This window comes from Budorcas taxicolor, chromosome 5 (genome assembly GCF_023091745.1).
Source record: "Budorcas taxicolor isolate Tak-1 chromosome 5, Takin1.1, whole genome shotgun sequence".
In the NCBI taxonomy this organism is placed as follows: domain Eukaryota; kingdom Metazoa; phylum Chordata; class Mammalia; order Artiodactyla; family Bovidae; genus Budorcas; species Budorcas taxicolor.
The window spans coordinates 2472424-2494879 of record NC_068914.1 but is presented as its reverse complement, the minus strand read 5'-3'; the positions used below and the strand labels follow the sequence as shown (position 1 = coordinate 2494879).

General features: G+C 52.0%; 1 protein-coding gene across 1 annotated transcript in view; it reads right to left on the bottom strand.

The window, feature by feature from the left end:
* Positions 1–1444: 1444 nt before the first annotated feature.
* Positions 1445–22456, bottom strand: part of DRGX (dorsal root ganglia homeobox) — a 31265-nt gene continuing 10253 nt past the window's right edge. Inside the window, exon 6 of the mRNA XM_052641199.1 lies at positions 1445–1710. Coding sequence (XP_052497159.1) covers positions 1445–1710 — 266 coding nt within the window. The remainder of the gene's footprint in view (positions 1711–22456) is intronic.

The window sequence follows — 22456 nt, the reverse complement described above, 5'->3', positions numbered from 1 at the left end:
GGACTTGATTTTTTTTTGTTTTTTTAAGGAGACAATGTATTTTATCAAACGCTTTGCAGTAATCAGAGAACGAGGCACAATACATGAAGAGTATTATTTGGGGGGCTTCTGGAGGGGAAGGTAAAAAAGGGGGCAGGGTGATCTGAAGGTAGAACCTTTGATTATAATAACTGAAAGGAAAACAACCGTGGAAGCAATAACGGTTTGCATGGAAACACCACCAGCAAGCCGTCAGAGACTGCAAGCTTTCTGGGAACAGATATCCCTGCCAGGGAGTGACAGAACCCACGCTATTGCACATTCCCCTTTGATCTCTTCAAGTTCACTATCCACACGAGAAAAGACGGACACACCCAACCAAAGTCGAAACTTCTAGGAAATCTGGCCCTTTGGAATTAATTCTCTGCACACCAAAAGGAAGCCGTCTTCCCATGCTCCACTTCTGCATATACGCCATTCTTGTTTCATTTCCTACTTCTTTTCCCTTCCATTAAAAAAAAAAAAAGAATAAACAGCTAGGGAGCCCCTTCCATGTGCCTGAGACCTGCAGGCAGGCAGTTCATCCAGACTCGCCCTTTCCAGAGGCATTCCCGAGGGCTTGTCCTCCTCTGAGGACTCTTGGTATCTCCTGGACCAGAGCACTGCCTTCCAGTTGATCAGCGTCCCACCAACCTAGAGGTCTAGTTCAGAGAGGCAGGGGCTGCAGGCGGGTGCTGCTGCTACGGGGCCCACACTCGCTCTGGGCCTTCAGTGTCAAGATGGCAGCGCCAGTTCTTGGAGCTGACGGCCCGTGTGGTTGGCCAGCAGTGCCCAGTGGCAGAGATACCACGTCCCCCCGGGGACAGGCTCTGTCCTGCTGGCACCTCCCTACTCCACATCTTCTCACTTTCTAACCCAACCAAGCCCACAGCCAGCACGCGAGAAGAGGGCATTGCTGCTCGTCTTGCTGGAAGGGACAGAGCTGGTTGGGATCTCAGCAATCGCCTGGTTCTTAATGTCAGGCAGACAGTCCCATTTCATAACATAAGACTGAGCCCCGGGCATCTCTCAAAGATGGCTCATGCCACAGTTCTTTGGGTTGATAAGACCTCCAGAGGCGGCCCAGGAGAGGGACAGGTAAGTGAAGGGGTGAAAAACTCGCCTTCTCTCCAGACTTCTGGGCCAAGATGGAAACCCCAGGGGCCTCACCACAGAGCAGACTCTGGTACCCACGAGTACCATCGGGGCCTGACACCGAAGAAGCCGGGACAGAACAGCCCCATGGGGGAACTCCAGAGGCACTCTCCATTCACTGGGGGAGCTGCGGTTCTCCCTTCCTTTCCTGAGTCTGAGAGGAGGCCCAGGGCAGCAGGCTTCTTCCTCGCTCTTGGGAGAGTTTTCCGTGGGGGCCGAGGCTGGGAGAAGCAAGGGGGGAGGGCGCGGCGGGCTTGGCCACTCGGGCCCCTCATACGCTCTTCTCGCGCTCACTCTGCTCCTTGCTGGGAGGGGTCTTGTCCTGGCTGCCGTCGGGGGGCGCTGGCTTGGCCACGGGGCTGGGGCTGTTGCTGGTGGACGGTAGGAGGTTGGCCGACTGCAGGACAGCCTCCGAGTGCTCACGAGCCTTCATGCGCAGGGCGGCCACGCTGGCCGTGCGGTTCGTCTGGCAGCCGTAGGTGGGGAGGAAGGAAAGCCCCATGGGGTCGGGGACACAGCATGAACACAGGGGGCCCCCTGGAAGAAGGAAAAAAACAGGCTGCCATCACTGTCCACATTCCAGTCTCTCAGACTTAGGGTTGGGGGCAAGGGGTTGATTGATGCTGTTTATTTCCAAATACTTCAGGGAGAGCTGACAAGAGCTCGGGACCCCAGAGATGCACAACTCAAGAGATTCAGCTGATAGGACAAGGGGTTAGCACCAGAGCATCAGGGAGAACCGGCCAGTCTCGGTTCCCTTACCAATAGGCTGGTAAGGCTAAGGTAAGGTTTTACCTTAGACCAGTATCTTGACTTCTCTGAGCCTGGGCTTGTCCTTCTATGAAATGAAACGATCCCCACCTCACAGGATCATTATGGGGATCCAATGAAGTAATGCCACACCCTCCAGACTAAGTGCCAAAGCATCCCCAAGAACTCCCAAGGGCCCTGCAAGGATATTCTAAATTTTCAAGGGCAGGCGGAAGCCGGCACATCTATCAGATGCCACACAAGGTAGCTCATGGCTTCAACAGGAGGCCTCGCTGCACTCCTTTCAAGGAGGTCATATTTCCGTGAAGCCAGATTTTGCAAACACCACACAAATAATCCACACGGAACAGAAAATGAGGAGCAATGGCATCCAGTGTGATTCCAAGTTCAGAGAAGTCATGCAGAGCTCACTGACGTACTTCCCATTAGAAAGTAATGGCAGCTCTTTAAGAATAAAAGAAAACTATTATTTTTCATTCAATTTACATGTGTTATTTTCAAATTACTACTAAGCTTTGGGGAGAGAAACACTGAGTTGCTTGGACCTAACTGTCTAATGAACAGAACTGTAGGTATTTTTTACAGCCCAAGAGAGACAAGAAACATTAAACTGAGGTTCAAGGGACACGCAGGGCACCGTGAACTAAAGTTTGAGAAGGTCTGAAGGCCTTGGTTTGGAAAGGACTCAGTACAGGCTCAGTGTGTGAAATGGGGCTTTGGAACAATTGTCTGGCCCTGAGGCTGCCGGCCAGCACTGCACGAAGCTCTCCAGGGCCAGGGCCGGGAGGAGACCTTTCTTTTCAGGGGTCACCCTCGACTGTGCGCTTATCCAGTGGCTGTCTCCTGAGCACCTGGCACTGTGCTTGGCCCTGGAGACCACTCAGCGGGGATAAGGCAGCAAGAGCGCCAGCATCGTGGAGCACAGTTCCAGGGCAGGGGCACAGTGCAGTCCAGGCATGCTTCATGTGAAGGCAGGCAGTGGCGAGAGCTATTTAACACGTGAACGGAGTGTGATGCTTGGTAACAGCTGAGTGCAGTGTCAAAGAAACAGGGACAGGAACACCCAGGAGAGAGCACGGCAGCAGGGGAGAAGACCAGAGCAGCGGCGCTGAAGTGGGGATAGAAGCCACCTGCAGCGGGCACTCAGAGTGACCGAAGCCGGGGCTGCCGGGGAGGAGGCAGCCAAGGAGTCGAGCAGCCACCAGGGCCAGGCAGGACGCAGCGGGAGGAAGCTTCAGCAGACCTGAGTCAAGGGTCTGGAGCGTAACTTCCTTGAGGAGAGGATGGGGAGGCTACTGTGATGATGCGGTCCCAGCAGACGGCAGCCTTAGCTCAAGGTGGCCAGAGGGGAGGTGGTGAGAGACGGCCAGATTCTGGATTTGTGCTCACGGTGCGCGCCCATGCACGTTGCTCCCAGATTGTAGGTGGAGGGTGATGGAAAAAAGAATTCACAGATGACAGCTGGGTTTGAATGAATGAATGGAGGTGCCATTTCCAAGATGGGGACCAACAGAGAGAAAGGGGTGTATGTGTGTGTGTGTGTGTGTGTGTGTGTGTGTGTAGGACATGGAGAGTCTAGCCATGGAATCCTGAGGTCCTAATGTCCATCCAAGCTCTGCGAACAGAGCTGAACCAGGCTGGCACTCCCACAAGGGCAGGCGTGGGGGCAGGAGACGCCCAGACCTGCATCCAGGCTGGGTGGGTGGACTCAGCTGCTGGCATGACATGATTTGAGAGATTTCCTGAGCTTCCGGACAGGTCAAATGGCGCCCCCACCGCACCCACCACGTGTATTTCTTGCAGGGGACGAGCATCGAGTATCGCCACAGCCTCTGCCCCAGCCCGTCTGGGGCAGCTCCAGAGGCTGTCCCACCAGGGAGCAGGAGGTGGTGCACTGAGGCCCTGCCAAGGACATGGGAGCCAGTGCCTGTCCCTGAGCCCTGAGCCCGGGAGAGGCAGCAAAGCCAGCCCCCTAGGTTCCACCCGCGCCTTGGCTCTTCTAAAAGTGCTCACCAGCTTTGGAAGAAGTAGCATTGCAAATAGGGAGTAGTTTTGGACCAAAATGCTTATCTGCTGAATAAATCGAAATTCCTCCCTGTGGTCTTCAAGACCCTGAGTGCTGGGGCCCTCACTGCCCTCACCTCGTCCTTGTCATGCGCTACCCACGCTTCCTTTCAGATGTTCAAACCACCATCACTGGGAAGCTCTCCACAGGAGCTGTGCTTACTGGAGCAAGCCCTTGTATGGACCAGCACTGAAATTCTAAGCACGTTGTGACCCAGCACACCTCAGCTTTGGAACACTCCTAGGCAGTAGGCTCTATCCCCTTTTGCAGATGAGGAAACAGGTGAAAAGGCAGAGGCTGCTGCAAAGTCGCTTCAGTCCGGACTCTGTGCAACCCCATAGACAGCAGCCCACCAGGCTCCCCCATCCCTGGGATTCTCCAGGCAAGAACACTGGAGTGGGTTGCCATTTCCTTCTCCAATGCGAGAAAGTGAAAAGTGAAAGTGAAGTCGCTCAGTCGTGTCCGACTCCCAGTGACCCCATGGACTGCAGCCTACCAGGCTCCTCCATTCTTGGGATTTTCCAGGCAAGAGTACTGGAGTGGGGTGCCATCACCTTCTCCACTAGGCAGAGGACTGGTGCCTTAACGACTGTGTCCCTCTGTCTGGAGAGAGGACACACTCTTCCCCTGTCTTGGACCCTTCATCGGGCTCCGCCTGGGAGTGAAGAGATCCTTCCTCTGACTCGGGGTTCTTGTCACTTTTTAGGGCTCCATTTGACCACCATGGCCTCAGGGAGCCCCTTGGGACCTCCCATCCAAAGCAGGTTCCCGGGTTATATTCTCCATCAGAGCCTCATGCTCATGTCTTCACGGCACTGGCCACAAACTGTAGGTGGGTCACTAATGGTTTGTGACTGGTTTGTGGTCTGTCTGCCCCCACATACCCCCAAGGGGGCCTAAATCACTACTCTGTCCCCAACCCTTAGCACAGCACCTGGAACAGGCCAGGCCCTTGAGAAATAGCTGTGGCAGGCAGAAGGGAGACAGGGAGGGCCACCCAGGCCTGGCACCTACTTGTGGGATCAGCATTCAGGAAGCAGCCTCAGCAGCATCAACCATGCCCACAGCTGGGCCATGCCCAACCTCCTTTCCCAGGGACAGGCTTCCCTGTACTGGAGTCAGGTTTCTTTCTCTCCCCAGAAGCACACTTGGGCATCTTTCTCTTCCTCTCCAAGCCCACTCAGAAGCAAAAGGACACTCACCCTTCCAGTACCCACTGTGGTCACTTGTGTTCATTCTGGCCGCCCTGAGGGGAGGGCATTACTCAGCCCCACATTCCAAGAAGGAAACAAGGCTCCAGGAATTGCCCAGATCCACACAGTTTATTCGGAGAAGGCAACGGCACCCACTCCAGCACTCTTGCCTGGAAAATCCCATGGATGGAGGAGCCTGGTAGGCTGCAGTCCGTGGGGTCGCTGAGAGTCGGACACGACTGAGCGACTTCACTTTCACTTCTCACTTTCATGCATTAGAGAAGGAAATGGCAACCCACTCCAGTGTTCTTGCCTGGAGAATCCCAGGGACGGGGAAGCCTGGTGGGCTGCTGTCTATGGGGTCACACAGAGTCGGACACGACTGAAGCGACTTAGCAGCAGCAGCAGCACAGTTTATTACAGAAGGCGGCCTTCTCCTGCAGACCGGCCCCTTCTCCTCGAGTGTAATAGGAGGCTAAAATGCATCCATCACTTCCTGCCTCAATTTTGATGGAGGGGCCGATGCAGCGGGCAACAGATGGCAAGATGAGCGTGAGAGGAATCACAAGCGCCCAGTTTATACACAGAACTCCGAGAGCCCGTTCCACAACCCGCACTCCTAGCTGGCTTTCACCTGGTCGCATTTCCAGTGACAGAAGGAAGCGAACAGAAAGTTACAGGTTCAGATTCCACATCCTGCTGGTTCTGCCTCTCCCAGCGTGCTCTCAGGCAGCCACATACTGACAGCAGTCTTGGCCTCCCTGAGCCCGGGGTTCGCAAACTTGGGCGGAACAGTGCCTGTGCCCTGAGCCCAGGGGCCACCCCAAGGGCCAGGACTCACGCAGCAGGGGAGGGCTTCCCCCTCCAAATCCCTCCCGAGGGGAGCCACGCGGGAAGAGGACAGAAGGCAGAGCACAGTGAGCCCTCTTGGCAATGGAAATACTGATGATTTTCCTTGCTGTGCCTGCTTAGAACTTTTCTCATTTTTCTACAACATCTGTGCATTTCTTTTAAACACGTAAGTTTGATTTTAAATGAATGTTCAAAAGAAGGAAGACTGATATTAGACCCCCACGCTCAGCACATTTGGGGAGGGGCCACGAGGGCCTGGGGGTCTGAGGGGAGCTTGACTGGGGCTGTAGGCTTCAGGGGACCCTGAAGGGGCCACAGTCCCCAGACCCAGGCCTGGGCAGCCAACCCCATGTCAGACAAGCCCCCGAGGGGCAGGCTCAGCATGCGTGTTCTCTTGCTGGGTCTGGTCCGCAGCAAGGCCTTACTCTAACATCAGGGAGGGCGTGAATCAGGCTACGACTCAGCGATGAGCACATCACCCGCAAGATGAAGAAGTCCCACCTGGACAAGACGCAGCCTCCTGGACCCACAGTCTACGCCTGCCGGTTCACGCCTGCCACAGGCAGGTCCCCACGAAAGTCACTGATAACTACGTTCCTGGCCCACAAAACCCAGATTCAGAGGTGGAAGATATAAGTTAATTCACGGACTGGAGGGAGGGAGAGAGTCTTTGCGGCTTGCCTACTTTACCCCCCACACTAGACATGGGGAAACTGAGGACCAGATGAACCCAGGGACTCTGGGAGACTCTGCTTATAAACTGTAAGGGCTATGCATACAGCCTTTAAAAAAGAAAAAAGGACATTCCAACCGAGGAGGCAACACGGACGAACCTCAAGGACATTAGACTAAGTGCACCAGGACAGTCAGAGAAACACAGATTCTGTTTGATTCCATTTGTACGAGGCACCTAGTATAGTCACATTCGTAGAGCCAGGAAGTAGAATGGTGGTTGCCAGAGGCTGCGGGGATGGGAGTGAGCGGGGAGGTGTAATAGGCACACAGCTCAATTTGCAAAGATGACAGAGTTCTGGAGATGGATGGAGTTCTGGAGACGGATGGTGATGATGGCTGCACAATAAGGACATATTTAACACTTCTGAACTACACACTTAGCCATGGTTAAGATAGAAATTTTATCATATGCGTATTTCACCATGATTAAAAACAAATTCTTCAAAACAAAACTGTAAGAGCCGAGGGAAAGCAAGGTCAAGGTCCTCGAGAAGATGACGACCGCTCAAGACTGGGACCCCTTATTGCTCCTCCAGTGGGTAAGGACCCCCAAAGTGTCTCAGGCCACCCACACACACATGTCCATGAGCAGCACCCTCAACCCACCCAAGCCCCCACGTCTCTGGCTGAGGAAGCATCATGAGGTATGCACACCTCCCTTGAGTCTGTCTCCGTCCCTTGACTACACAGTACCGGTCAGGTGGGGATTCCCAAAGCAGGACATCAGACCCTGAGAGGTGTACCCAGGCCAACGAAAGTCTTTGGCGTGAAGCCTGCCACAGGCGCCTCCCTCTTTCCTCATCAACAGCCCAGGTCTGAAGGCAGCTGGCTGTCTCTCAAAGGGGGCGGCGCTCCTTGTGAAGTGAAAGTCGCTCAGTCCTGTCTGACTCTTTGCGGCCCCATGGACTATATAGACCGTGGGATTCTCCAGGCCAGAATACCAGAGTGGATAGCCTTTCCCTTCTCCAGGGCCTCTTCCCAGTCCAGGGATAAAACTCCACCACTGCAGGCTGAGTCTTTACCAGCTGAGCCACAGGGATGCTCTTCGGTGGAGACATAAATGTCTGAAAGCCACGTGGAGGAATGCTGAAAAAAATGCGCCACTGGGAGTCACCTCCTCTCTGCTCTGCCCTGCCCTCCCTGCGTGAGAACACAGAAGACATGCCGATCCAGAAGGCAGATACAGACAAGACCAGGAGAGGCCATCTGAACCAACAGACAAGCCCAAAGGCAAGCACAGAAACAAATCTAATTCAATGACGTTTATCAGGGGAATGGGTAAAGGCTATGAACTGTCCAGAGGGGGATGTATCTCAGCGGCAGAGCATGCGGTCAGTACGGCTTCCCAGCGAGTTCACTGTGACACCGTATGGTTGGGGGTTGCCTTAGCAGAGGCAGAACCTGCAGGAAAAAGGAGGGCAAAGTCACGGTCAGACCGTCAGGCCAGAGGGAGGGAGTTGCAGGGAGGAGTGAGAAGGGAGAGAACGGGGCCTCTTAGGCACAGTGGATATTGGGTATCTGCCTCTCCCTGGTTTCGGGCAGAGCAGAAGCAGTAGATGGAGGGAGAGAAAGAGGGGCTTCTTCTCTTTACCGTCAGTGTGCATGGTGGTCTCTCTCTGAGGGGGACAGGTTTCTGGTCAGGGGGCACTGAAGCCCCCTTGACAGGATGTGGTAGAGAATCTTCACACACACTATGGGCTAACAGACACATTTTTAAATTCCTTTCAACACAAAATGAGTGATTTTAGAATGGGATGTGAATTACAAAGCTATGTCTTCCTTCCAACTTAAACATGCTTGCAGAATTTCAACTGATTTCAATTGAACTTAAATTGTCCAAAGACCAGCATCTCCCTCAATTCCCGTAACCATTTCTTAACACAGGGGGAAAAATGATTTCTACAAATAGGATCCTTTTAGACCTAACTCCTGATTTCTCCGTGATTTCACAGAACCAACAGCAATATGAGATTTCTCCAAGTGCTCTCCTGCCCGAACCACTCCATCAACCTGGAGCACTGCGGGCAACAGAAATAGCAAAGTATGGATGCCCCCTTTGTGATGCTCAAGGCAGCAGAGGACCCCATGGTCACCAAGGGAAAGCCCAGACTCCAAAACACATGCATTTTGCCCACAAAAAACAGGTTCAGGGCCCTCACCACATACTTGAAGGCTTCCAAATGCACGGCTAACATAACCCTTCTGTCTTACAAGGCTGCCACAAGCTAGACAGCAATGAGACTGTTAATAGCAGAAACACTGATGGGTAATACTGAGATAAAAAAACAAAAAATTTACAAAACAGCCAAAACATTCAGTACAAGGCAAGCAAAGTGGCAAGCTTTAGCATGGCCTGAAGCTGCCGGTCCCTGGCCACAGGAACCACCACAAGGGACGATGTTTGAAAGGGCGTTGAAAACCACACCAAGTCTGTGTCTGCTAGTGATGGGGTGACGTGGAGTCAGCCATGAAAGAGGCTGTCCTCCTCTTTACTATGCCAGGGCGGGAGCAGATACTTTAGCAAATGTCTACGCCAAAACCGAGTCATAATTACCAACGTCCTATAAAATGAGAATGGTAACAGGACGCCTCTGGGGTCTGACAGCCAGATGCAGCCTGCAGCGGAGGAGGAAATGGGCTTTGAAGTTTGACTCCTGGTTCCACCGTTAACTGCTCATGGGACTTCACACCGTCTTTCCAAGCTCCAGCTTCCTCATTTATAAGAGGTGACATATCTACCTCTATAAAGCAACTAGTACCGAGTCCTCCAACAATTCTTATTTCCATGACCACATACAAAATAAAGGGCAAGAGTAAGTTACAATGCACAGCTTGCTCTAGGCCAGTTCAGTTCAGCGACCAGCAAGGAGCTAGACTTGCTCTGCGCATGCCCGGGAGGACACACAGGACCCACAGGGAGATCCTCCTCGGGACGCGCGGCTGTGCTGTGAGAGTCCTTCCCCTTGCCTTACACACAGTCCCGACACTGCTTCACAGCTGCGCGGCTTCCTTGAGGAGCCCGTCCCCTCAGAGCAAAAAGTAGAACGATTTATTCTGCCAACGGAATCTTGAGGAGTGAGCCGACAGACTTTAAAAGTCTCACCTTTTAATGTCTGGGCTTCCACACTTGGGGCTCTAGCTTTCTTTTGTTTTTTTATCTGTCAAAAAGCTAAAATCATGAGTGGTCTAAAAATTAAATTAGTTACAAAGGAAGTCATTCCCATGTGGCAGATAGCAGCAAAAAATTATGAAGAAACTAACCACCCAATTCTAGAGAATTGACTGGATAAGATATAATCACTTTATTGAACGCACTAAAGCAATGACAAAATTATACTGTAAGAGGATATTTGGTGCAAAATTACAGTAATAGTAAAATATTAAATTTTAGAAGTAGGTTAAAAAAACAGTAAGTCAAAAGTATCCCATTTTGTGTGTGTGTATATCTATTTACATATCTGTATATACACAATACATACATATATCCATAGTACATATGTGTATATGAACATATGCAGCCATATACCATATCCATATAAGGTCACAGGTATGTACAGTAAATAATACTATTTAGAAATAGAAAATATTTATAAATTTAAACGTTTGATTTTTTAATTCTAAATAAGTTTCAAAATACATAAATTTATTGGAGATACATATTTATAAATGGGAAGAAAACAAATGTACCAAAAGCAAATATTCATCGTGGCTGATTCTGGATGCTAAGATTATGAATAAGCTTTATATTTTCCTTTGTGTTTTGTTGTATTTTCTGCTTTTTCTAAACTGACTGAGCATTACTCTCACAGCACGTATCTTTCTCGTGACTTGTGACTTCCCATCTCCTTTCATTCAGATGATGGGAGAGATGCTCTCCTTTAGAAAAGAGTCCCACTGAGGTTTCTAAGGAGTAAGAACTGTGTCCTCAGCACCCAGCCGAGACTCCATGACTGCTAATGGCCTCGGTCTGCACTGGAGCTATTGACTGGCAAACGTGGAGCTGAGGACTGGCTGTACAGGACCCACCAGGAACATTTCATCGATTTCCTGTTTGGTGGGGATCGAAGCCAGCGATCCCTTGCATGCGATGCAACCCAACCTGCCAGCCAGCAAAGCCCCTCCAAGGCCAGGACTTCCTCCCCCTCACCTACCACAGGTGCCATCACCCAGGCCTGGGCAGGAGCCTCCTGCTCCCCAAATGCAGACTGAAAATTATTTTGTTCGGGGAACTTACTACCTCCTGGACACTAAATTATAACGCACAATTAGATTTCCATTAAGTTACAGCAAATTCTGCTGAATTGATTTAATCGGCCTACATTCCTATATGACATCATGCTTTAAAGGCTTGGCCTGAACATAAATACTTAATGTAATAAATACAGTCTGAAGTATTTGATCTCCTCGGCAGTTCAATTGATCTACTACAGAGACTGACAGGAAGGATTAAGCTAGCTCTGTCTCGTCTCTGCCAATAGCACACTCTCATCACAATTTCGGTTACAAGTAGAGCTGTTGCACACCGATTTTTTGCTAAATGTTCACGTTAAGGGTAAGAATATTGAGCAAGTAAGTGCGTAAGTGGATTTATGAAACTTTTCATATACATATAGTTCATTTCTTTTTTGCTTCATAGCAAAGTAGAATAAACATGTTCTGTGATTCCTAATACCAGCTCCTTACAGTTTGTAAGAAGTGTCAGGGTAACAGTGTTGGCAGATGCCTATAATATTTAAGCAGAGATTTTTCAATGCCGTGGCTAAGTGCGCTCACCGATGATCACATATACGATAGGGTCCAGTTCACTCCCAGGTGACGTCTATCACAGAACTGCCAAAGCACTTTCTCCCATCTCTGTGTTATGGCTCTTATTGCCTCTTTAACAGGAGTTGTGTTTATTTCACCTCCCAAACTTGCAGGGTGAGAGCCTTCACCTATCCTCACCCCACAGCCCTGATTCTAGAGCTGAAATGTCCATTCTGGATACAAAGCAAACACTCGATTATATTTGGGGGAGGGGGGAAGGAAGGGGAAGTCTGTCTTTCCTGATCTAGGAAGCATATTTTGATTGCTCAAAGTTGCCATCTCCCAGGTCCTAATCTGCCTCAATGCCCCATGAAAAGAAAAACCATGGTCACCACAAAGCTACCCAACCTGATTAATGCCAAAATCCCCAGGTTCATTTGGCAGGTTACCCTGGGGTGGTTTAGTTGCTAAGTCGTGTCTGAGTCTTGCCACCCCATGAACTGTAGCCTGCCAGGCTCCTCTGTCCATGGGGTTCTCCAGGTAAGAATACTGGAGTGGGTAGCCATTTTCTTCTACCAGGGGATCTTCCTGACCCAGGAATCGAACCCAGGTCTCCTGCACTGCAGGCAGACGCTTTATCGACTGAGCTACAAGGGAAGCCCCAACCCTGGGGGAGTAGACGCTAAATCCCTCCCCGTCAACCCCACGTGTGCGTGCACTGTCCCGACATCTGTTTATTCACTCAGCAAATGCTCCCTGATGGGAGTCAGCTCAGCCAACCATTCCTTGCGCTGTGACCCAGTCTGGGGCCAGGACTGATGTCCCGTTTCTGCTTGGATGCCTTTGAGGGGGCAAGCAAATGTTGACAGCACCCAGAGCTGAGAATCCTGCTCAGCAGGGGACAGGGAGAAACACTCTAGGTGATCTGATGCCAGTGAGCGCCACCTCCCTCCTTCCAGCAGCCCCCAGAGTGGGCAGCCTGCACCCCTACTGCCTCTGGGCATAAGCCAGGACCTCTGCTCAGCTCTGCACTCCAGGGCCCCATTGATTAGCAGGAAGGGCAAACCCATCAGCACCCATAGGAAATGGCTTCTGGAAAGTGAGTTGCAGTTTTTAAAGCCAGAGAATGACAGCAGGGCCCTGTAAAAGGAACAGAATCAATATGGGGTGTGGGGAGCTGGACAATGGGACACTTGGGTCCCTGGCTTGTCTCACCTCTGGCAGACACACTATGTGACCTTGGGCAGTCCTATCCACCTCTGAGCCTCAGTTTCCCCCACTGTATCCTGGAGAAGTGGAGGTAACATACTCATCAAGGAGATTCCTTCCAAATGTTAAGTGCCGGCGTTCTCCACCCTTGTCTTCCTGACATCAGCTAGGCACAGAGGAGCTAGGGCTGACCCAACCACATCCCCCACGAGGACAGATCATGTTCTAGCCCTCGGGTGCCCGGTGTCCCCAACACCTGCACCTTCGGAAATAAGCCAAGGGTCCTGCAAGGCTGTGCTGCTTTCCTGAAGCTGCACATGCTGCGGACGTTAGGTCGGGAGCCTCTCCCATTGCAAAGTCAACTCTGCAGGAAGTGGGATCCTCTGCCCTAGTCAGACTTCACTACCTTCTACTCTGCACCAGCCTCTGTGTTAAGGGCAGAGGTGAATGCCTTGGAAGGATCTAGAGGTGAGTCAGATAAGGACAGGGCCCTTAAAGCACATATAGTCAGGAGTGCGAAGTTAGGTGAGTTCAAAAACAAACCTCTCAGGACTTCCCTGGTGGCCCACTGGCTGAGGCTTTGCACTCCCAGTGCGGGGGCCCAGGTTTGACCCCTGGTCAGAGAACTAGATCCCCCACGCCTCAGCTAAATTCCCACTTGCTGCAACTAAAACCTGGTGAGGCCTAATAAATACATAAGTATCTGTTTAAACCCCAGCTCACGTCACAGGCCAGAGTATCCTCAATACTGCGCAGTCAGTCTCCGCAGAGGGCCTTCAGTGAGCCACGCTCCCAGTGTTCACGCCTGAGTGCAGTTCCCTCCACGTGCATCTGAGCTGGCTCTGTGAGCAGCTGCCATCAATAGAATTCAGCAGAAGTAACACTGTGCCTGTTCTGAATGTCAGTCTTAATAAGACCTGGCATCTTCTGCTTTTATTATCTCAGGATCCAACCCCCATCCAACTCCCAGCAAAGAGAGAGAGCGACAGGGCACTCTCAGCATCCCTGCCAGGGCACCAGGCACAGAGGCCTTGCCATCCTGTGTGTATCAGCCCCAGCCACCATTCGAATGCAACCTCACGAGACACTCTGGGCCAAAGGAGCAACAGAACCACCCGGCTGAGCCCAGCCCATGCCTGGAATCGGGAAAGGCAATGAAGCAGCTGAGCAGCCCTGCTGCCGCTTTCCTTATGCTCACTGGGGGGTAAAGTAAGACAGCACTGAGGCTCGGAATAGAGATCATTGGGGAAAAGAGTTTACAAGCCAACTTCCTCAGGATCACAGACAAAAAAGCCCTAGACAGAAAATCAGCCAGTCTATCTATACATAAAAAGAATACTATGTCATCTCTAATGTGGGTTAATTCCAGGAAAGCACAATTGGTTTAACATTAAACAATCAGCCAATGCAATTTACTGTATTAACATTTGAGAAAGAAAAATCCTGCGGTTGTCTCAACAGCAGCAGGAAAAAGTATTCCACGAAATTCAACATCCCTTCATATTCATGCTTTTTGAAAATAATAATTAACATAAAACTCTTAGAAAACTAGGGCAAGAGAAAAACATCTTAACTTGATAAAGTGTATGTTAAAAATAAACAGGCAGACAGCAAACATGGAGAAACCTTCGTGAGGTTGTGAGAGCTTTCCCCTGAGATCAAGAATAAGGGCATAAAGCCAGGATCAGTCCCGAAGACCAGCTAATGTATGATGTGATTCCACTCAGTGAACCACCCGCAGCGGCAATAACAGAATGTCCACGATCTGTAGAGGCACAAACATTAGTGGTGACATGGGGCGCGGAGGGTTGGGGAAACGGTGCCTGGCTGCTAATAGGTCTGGGGTGATGAAAACTTTCTAAAGTCAACTGTGTGATGGTTTCACAACTCTTGTCTAGACAAAAAAATCACTGAGTTGTTCATCTTAATGGAATCATTCCATGGTATGTGAGTTGTATTTAGATAAAGCTGTTACTGAAAAAAATAACAAGGCAAGGATGCCTATTCTCACCGCTTTTATTCCATACTGTGCTGGAGGTTCTGGGCAGCACAGCTAGACAAGAGAAAGAGAAATAAGTGCAGTCTGCCCTTTTGTATCCCCAGGTTTTACATCCTCAAATTCAAGCAACCAATGGAAATCAATCCGCCAATTGGTTGAATACAGAGATGTGAAACCCTCATATACAAAGGACCAACTATATTCATTATATTACAACATTTTCTCTTAGGGACTTGAGGATGGGCAGGTTTTGGTATGGCGGGTGGGGAAGGTCACCCTGGAACCCATCCCCGTGGATACCCAGGAATAACAATATAAGGATTAGAAAGGGAGAGACATATTATCGTCATTATCTACAGATGATCTGATCATGAACAGAGGATACCATAAAAAATTGACAACTAAACCTAATTACACAGATAAATCTCCCACATATGCCGAGTCAAAGGAACCAGGCAGGAAAAACACATCCCACGTGATTCTATGTATATGTATACACATGAACCGTTCAAAAAAGGTCAGACTAGACAGTAGTGTTTCAGAATGCCTACTCAGGTGGCTGGCAAAACCGCATTACCATCACAGTCAGCATGATGGTTCTTTTAGGGGGAAGAAAAGTGACATAAGAAGCACGGGGCGTGGGGATTCGGGGGCTTCTCGGGCACAAGCAGAGTTGCAGAAGAAGGGTGGCACACGAGTGCTTAAAATTACTCAGGAAGTTCTAAATGCATATTTTCGGAATTTTCCTGATTATCATAGTTCATAACAAAATAATTTTAATTGCTTACTAAGATTGTGATTTTTCTTTAAAAATCACAACACAGAGGAAAAAGTGATCAAAAGAATTAGGAGGAAAATGTTTCCAGGGGCTTGAAAGAGGAAGAGGCTGCCTCCAGCTCTGAGTCTAACCCTGATGGGGAAACATTTATTGGCCAGTAAAGCCTCCCAATCTCAGACTCTGGACGCTTTGCCTTGGCTCGGAAGCCCAAGGGCCAAGTTGGGGGGGCACATTTTCGGGTAACTATGGGGCTTTGTTCCCAGGAAGGACACGGCCTGACCCTTTCCCAGCACTGCGTGCCCTGCCCCTCGCCTCTCGCCTCTCGCCTCTCGCCTCTCGCCTCATCCTCACACGTGTGATGCAGGCTCAGGACTGCTATTCTGCAGCATCCACCGAGCCCCCACTGCATGTCAGAACACCCTCATCTGGAGGGACCTGGAGGGATGGAGCCAGGCTACAGAGCTGGGACCAGGTCTGGCTGCCCCTGGGCTCCTCCCAACCTGGGCCGCCGGTGGGACCAAGGCCTCGCCTGGACGGGTGGAGAGGGGAGCGTAAGAGGTCAGACCTGCTTTCTCGGCTCTGCTGCGCTTCTCTCAGCTTAGGCCTGACTCCAGGGGTCCACAGAAGACACGGAGCATCCCCACAGGCCTGCCTTGCCTCGCAGGCGGCCCATCTTCCCTCCGGTCCCCATCTTGTTGAGGACGGTCAGCTGTGATGCCCCGCCTAGCCGGGGAGAGCGGCTCCACGGCTAAGTTATGAAAGCTCTCCCCTGGCAGCGGTAAGGTGTTTCCACCTCACACCCAGATCTCCGGATCACAGGTTAGATACAGCCAGGCTAAGTACACCAGGGAGAGGGCCTCCGATGACTGTGGCCGTCCTGCGGCCAGCACTTCCCCGGAACAAACCCAAGCACTTCCCTCGGCCATTAATAACCTCCTCTGCATTAATGAATTGTGAACACGAGGCTGGCCATTAAGACAGTGCAGGAGAACTCTTTGTGTTGCAAAGGCTTTTTCTCTGGACACTCATTATTGTTATGCAAACCCTGGCTTCATGGGGTAGGGTCCTGCTGCCTTTTTCTATTCCAGTTTCCATGGGACATCCAATACAGAAATACCCTGACCACCTGCCTGGCCAGAATGGGCCCTCTCTGACCACCCCGGAGTACAAAGCACATCACTGGCTGCGTGAAACCACAGGGAGGGAATGAGTGCCCTGACCAGCAGATCTTACCAGGGATGGGAAGAGCTACCATCACTGCCAAAAGTCAGAACAGGGGGTTACAGGACATAGGTGACTGTCAGCAGTGATAAGGACCTCCCAGGTGGTGCTAGCGGTAAAGAACCTGCCTGACAATGCAGGAGACATGAGAGAGAAGCGGGTTTGAACCCTGGGTCGAGAAGATCCCCTGGAGGAGGGCATGTCAACCCACTCCAGTATTCTTGCCTGGAGAGTCCCATGGACAGAGGAGCCTGGCAGGCTACAGTCCACAGGTTCACAAAGAGTCGGATAGGACTGAAGCAACTTAGCACGTCTGCATGAAAGTGATAAAGTTCACAGAAATAGGAGAAGCTTGGAAGAAAAGATGTCTTAGTGGGTCTTAGAAATATGAGTGGGACCCAGCGGCTTGGAAATGAGAATGGAGGAATCTAGTTATAATGATAGTGTTAACTCACGCCTCCCACTGGTCTAGAAGCCTCAGATGTTCCAACTCACGCTCCCCCCTTTTATTCTTATAAATTCAGTCCTATAATGTCAAGATCCCCAAATTTACAGATGAGGAAGCAGAGGGAGAGATTCCCAGTACTTTACTCAAGATGTACATGGCTAGGGGCTTCATTGGTGGGCCAGTAGTTAAGAGTCTGCCTTCCAATGAAGAGGAAACACGTTCGATCCCTGGTTGGGAAACTTAAGATCTCCGATGTCACAGGACGACGAACCCCACCGGCCACAACTAGAGAGCCTGCATGCCAAAACTAAGGGCCAACCCAGACAAATAAATCGATTAATTAAAATAAATAAATAAACTTCAATAAAAATTAAAAGATTAGCATGGCTAAAGAATGGAAGCATGAGGATTCTCGCCAGGCAGCCACCCAGAGCCCTTGCTTAAAGCTGCTGGGCTCGACGGCTGCTTGGTAATTAAAGGAGGAAACTCACAAGTGTGTGGTTTTCAACCACCTGGCTCTCACCACTGGACAGCCTCCTGGCCCCTCTGCTGGACTCAGCCCAGTGCCCATCCAGGGGCCTGCCCAGCAGAGACTACAGGCTAGCCTGCCACACCTACACATGTAGGCTGTCTGTTTAACCGGCCCACCCAGAAGGTTCATAATCTCCTGTCCTTCAAGGGAGCCAACCCCACCTCTCATGCTTCCTGGGCTTCTGATTCCTTGAGCAGCCTTGCTGGCCATCTAGATACATCTCCCCGTGAAAACCCCTTCACACACCCCAGCGCTGAACCTGCTGAATGGGTGTCCCCAGTGCTCCAGCCCCAGAGCGGCCCCCCAGCCTCCTGGGGCCTGGCAGCAGAGCAGAGCCACCCAGCCCAGGATGTGGCAGGGGCAGGACTCCAGGCGGCCTCTGCCCTCAGCCCCTGGCCTGAGGCAGGTCCACCAAGCCAGCCCAGGGTGTGCTCTGCCAGTTCTGAGCTGTGCTTATTTTCCAAAGCCAGGGGTCCTCTCCAGCTTCATCTTGGTTTTCCCAGCTCTCCAGCTGCTTCTGAACCCCAGGACCCTACCCTCAACATGTCTCTCCATGCAATGAAAATGAGGGCCTCTAATTTCCTAAGAAAACTATAATCCAGAGTTTTCTGCTACTGGCTTCTCAGTCTGGGTACTAAAGCTCTGCAAAGCAGCTGGGAGACCTGTTCCCCTTCATCTTTTCTGGACCGCATTCCCCCTTAATAAAACAATTAAAAGCAGAATCTAGATACACCGGCAGGTGCTAAGCCACAGTGGAAGAGCTGCCAGCATTCAGCCAGTCCGCCCATTCATGCTGGAGGCAGGGCTCGGTGACACCCCACAGCTCTGTGCTCTAGCAACCCCACCTAGCACAGGCCCTCTGAGACTAGCTCTCTGCATCTGCTCTTGCTTGCCTCTTTCTCCTCCAGTGCCACCCGCTCCAGGAGGAGACAGTCAATACTCCAAGAATGCTCTTGTTCTCAGAGCACATTCAAAGCCAGTGTTTCCAGGAAAGTGAGTTCAACAGTTACTTAAAGGACCTAAGGACTTGAAGGACCAACACCTAAAGCAACTCAGCACCCTGTACCTTACCAACCTCCAAGCTCCCCCACAAACACTCCTGGAGGCTCTCTCCATGTTCCCCAGGCAAAGACTTCACATCTGTCACAACAGCACCTAGAACCAGAGGACCAAGACTCCCTACTCAGAGCCCGTCAACTTTACAGAGAATGCTCTGCGGGCAGTCAGCTCTAGAACCACGGGCCTGGGCGTCCCGGGGGCGTGTGGAGCTCCACGTGCCTCCAGGGAACTGATCCTGCCCAGGCACCGGGAGCCCGCATCCCCCTCACACTTAGGCCAGGCATTGGTGCCTCCTGGGCTTGGATCCTCAGGCCCTGGTCTGGAGTCTTGGGAGTGTCACCGAGAGTGCCACCCAGAGCAGGGTCGGCGCAGTGCTGTCTTTAGTCCAGGGCTATGTGACCCTACCAGGACCACAAAGTCTGGGGAAGGAGACACGAGCACTGGTCTGAGTCTGGAAGCTGAAATTCCCTTTGATTCCTTTCCTGTGGGTCTTTTGCAAGTTGCCTCAGGCCTGGAGAAGTGGGTTGGGATCTCTGGGCTGGAAGGGCTGTGCTGCTCAGCTGGCAGTGGTCCTGTTCTCTGGGTGAGTCCAGACTCCCCCACCAGGGCTCATGCCCAGCGGAGTCCTAGCTGCTCTCACTTGCCAGGGAGAAGAGGTAGGTGGGGTGGCGGGGGGGGTGGTCCAAGCAGGTGCCCACCCAAAGGGATGAATGAATGCATCGTGTCTGGAGGAGAGAGCACATCAGGACCCGTGGAGATCAGCCCTGATCTGAAAGGGGAGGCCGTGCTCATATAAAGGACATGTGAGCAAGTGTTTTTCCTTTCTGGAACCTCAATTTCTTGCTTATGAAAAGAGGGCCAGGCATGGGAGCCCAGATATGCACCTTCTAGCACCCACATGCATCAAGTTCCCAACATGAGGGCGCTGCCACGCTGGCCAGGGGCCCCTGAGAAGCAGAGTTCAGGGCGCCAGCTTCGCCAGCACCGGGCTGCCCAGCCACCTGTGTGGGTGAACTCAGGAGAGGGAGGCTGGGCGACAGCCCAGAGGTCCTGGCACTGAGCCAGGCCTAGAAAATTGGGATTGCTTCTCTGCTGGGTCCAGACTGGGCCACGCACTTAACTTCTGTAGCTCGAGGAACCCTGATAGAAGGAGGCCTTGGCTGTAAGAGTCTACAGCCTCAAACCACTGAACAAACGCTCCACAAAACAACCAAGCGTTGAAGCCCAGGGCATCCAGAACCTGACTTTCAGGTACACACTTGTTACCCCAGGTCCTGAGGCAGAAGTGTGTCTACCAAGCACATCTCCAGGGGCGGCCAGGCCCACCTGGACTGGAGCACGGCTGTATTGATCGGCTGACTGGGTGGAGACTTCTAGCTCAAAACACCCCAGTGCTGGCAGTGCCACCTCGCAGGGTCAGGCACTGTTAGAATGCAAAAGTGCCCCAGCTAACGCCAGCTGTTACCTCAGAGCCATCCCAGCCCCACTGACCTCTGTGCAGCTCTAGGGCCTCCCTGATACATCACTGACTCCACTACCCTATGTGAGAATTAAATGGGACCAAACAGGAGATGGTTTTAAACAGTTCATGGGGTTCTCACAGCTAGAATACTGGCGTGGTTTGCTATTCCCTCCTCCAGGAAGAAGAAAAGAGGCAGAGTGCAGCAGAATCGATGCTTTCAAACCGTGGTGCTGGAGAAGACTCTTGCGAGTCCCTTGGACAGCAAGATCAAACCAGTCAATCCTAAAGGAAATCAATCCTGAATGCTCTTTGGAAGGACTGATGCTGAAGCTGACGCTCCAGTACTCTGGCCACCTGATGCGAAGAGCTGACTGATTGGAAAGACCCTGATGGTGGGAAAGACGGAGAGCAGGAGGAGAGGGCGACAGAGAATGAGGTGGTTGGATGGCATCACCGATTCATTTGATATGAACTTGGGCAAACTCTGGGAGGCAGTGGGAGACGGAGAAGCCCGGCATGCTGCAGCCCACGGGGTTGCGAAGAGCTGAACATGGCTCGGCAGCTTAACAACAACAGCCACCACCAGGCAAAGCACAGAAAATGTTCCCAGTAATCACTCACGTCCCTGCCTTTCCAACACAACTTAGCTTGCCGAGACAAACAAGCCAGCCGCTCAGAGAGACCAGATAGTAACAGCCATGGTGGGTAAGGGGCAAGGATGAGCAGCAGGAGGGGAGCTTTGCCGGGAAGGGCAGAACTGAGGAGGAGCTCTGACTACGGGGAGAAGAGCACAGAGGCAGAGATGCGAGGGATGGAGTAAAAGTGCCCCCACAGGAAGGCAGGCCACAGGCTGGTCTGGCCAAGGATGTGCCCGCTTGGCCCAAAGGATTGGCAGCACATTTAAATATGCGGCTATTCTAAACAAGAGTCTGGATTTCCAGCTTCTCCTGAAACTGCAGTAGTTCTGGCAGCGTTGGTTCCATATATCCCTGTGCCTACCAGGGGCTGTCTTGAATGGCAGTTGACACTTGAGTGGGCAAATGCTCCCCAGCCCACCCCCCAGCCCCAACCAGTTCTGCTGAATCTCAAGGCGCCCCTTAGCATGATCCTTGCATAACTGCTGATGGTAGCGAAGCGTGCCTTTTCCCCACCCCTTGCTCAAAAGTGGGAGAAAGACACAGACTGAGACAGCTGCGTGTTTCAAATGATCAAGAGCTCACTTGCATCTGGGGGAGCGAAGGCAAAGCCTCACATGCTCACTTCGCTCACTGCCTGCCTCGCTCTGGAAACATGGAGTGTGCCGCCTGCCCCAGCACACCTCATGTCCCTGACTGCAGCCAGGAAGGCCTTCCGGTGAGGATGTCCAGGTTCCCCAGGCAAGTGTCACCACGAAGCACAAGGATGCGCCCTGGCTTTGTGTGCTCACTGTGATTCCCATCACCTCGGCAGAGTCCTGCACACCCCGAGCATTCTCCTGCATCAGAGGAGAGTCTGTTTCCAGCAAGGCAAGTTCAGGGCAGGCCCCAAGGGTGTACTGGGGCTGGGGGGGTAGCCACAAGTGGAGGAAGAAGAGGAGGATGACAGATCCACCTGCCCCTCCCCCCAGCCCTGCCTCCTCCTGACCTGTCCTGTGTCCCCCTCTCGCCACTGCCTTCGGCCTCTCAGGGACAGGCAGGCACTCTCTCCTGCTCCCTGCCAGCAACCCGGGCCTCTCTCCCCTCCTTCAGCCACCACAGGCCTCCACCAGGGCCTCAGCTTGCCACAGATCCCCCAGAGGCTGTCCCAGCAATGAAATGTGGGATTCACCTTCAACCCATGAGGCTGGAGTGGGGCATGCAGAGAATGTTTATAAAATAGACAGTCACTCCCAGGAGCTGAGCTGGCCCTCACCGAAGCAGAGATGATTCGACAGACACACGATTGCTCCTCTGTCTGGACAAGCTCCCTGCAGGATACCTATATCCCACTGGTAATCTCTTTCCAGAACCTCCTTGTAAGTGAGACCCCCACCTTCATTCTCAGAGCCCCGTCAGTCTATTACTCGGTGACGCTGTCCCAAGGCCACTCTGTAGAGGGGCCTTGGGACTGAGGAAGCACGAGGAGGCCAGGGGGTCCAGAGATGGATGGAGCTGAGCCTCATCCTCCCGCAGCAGGATTTGCCCAGCTGCCTGGACCACTGAGAAGTGGCTCCAGGCCTCAGGCCCCCACCTCCT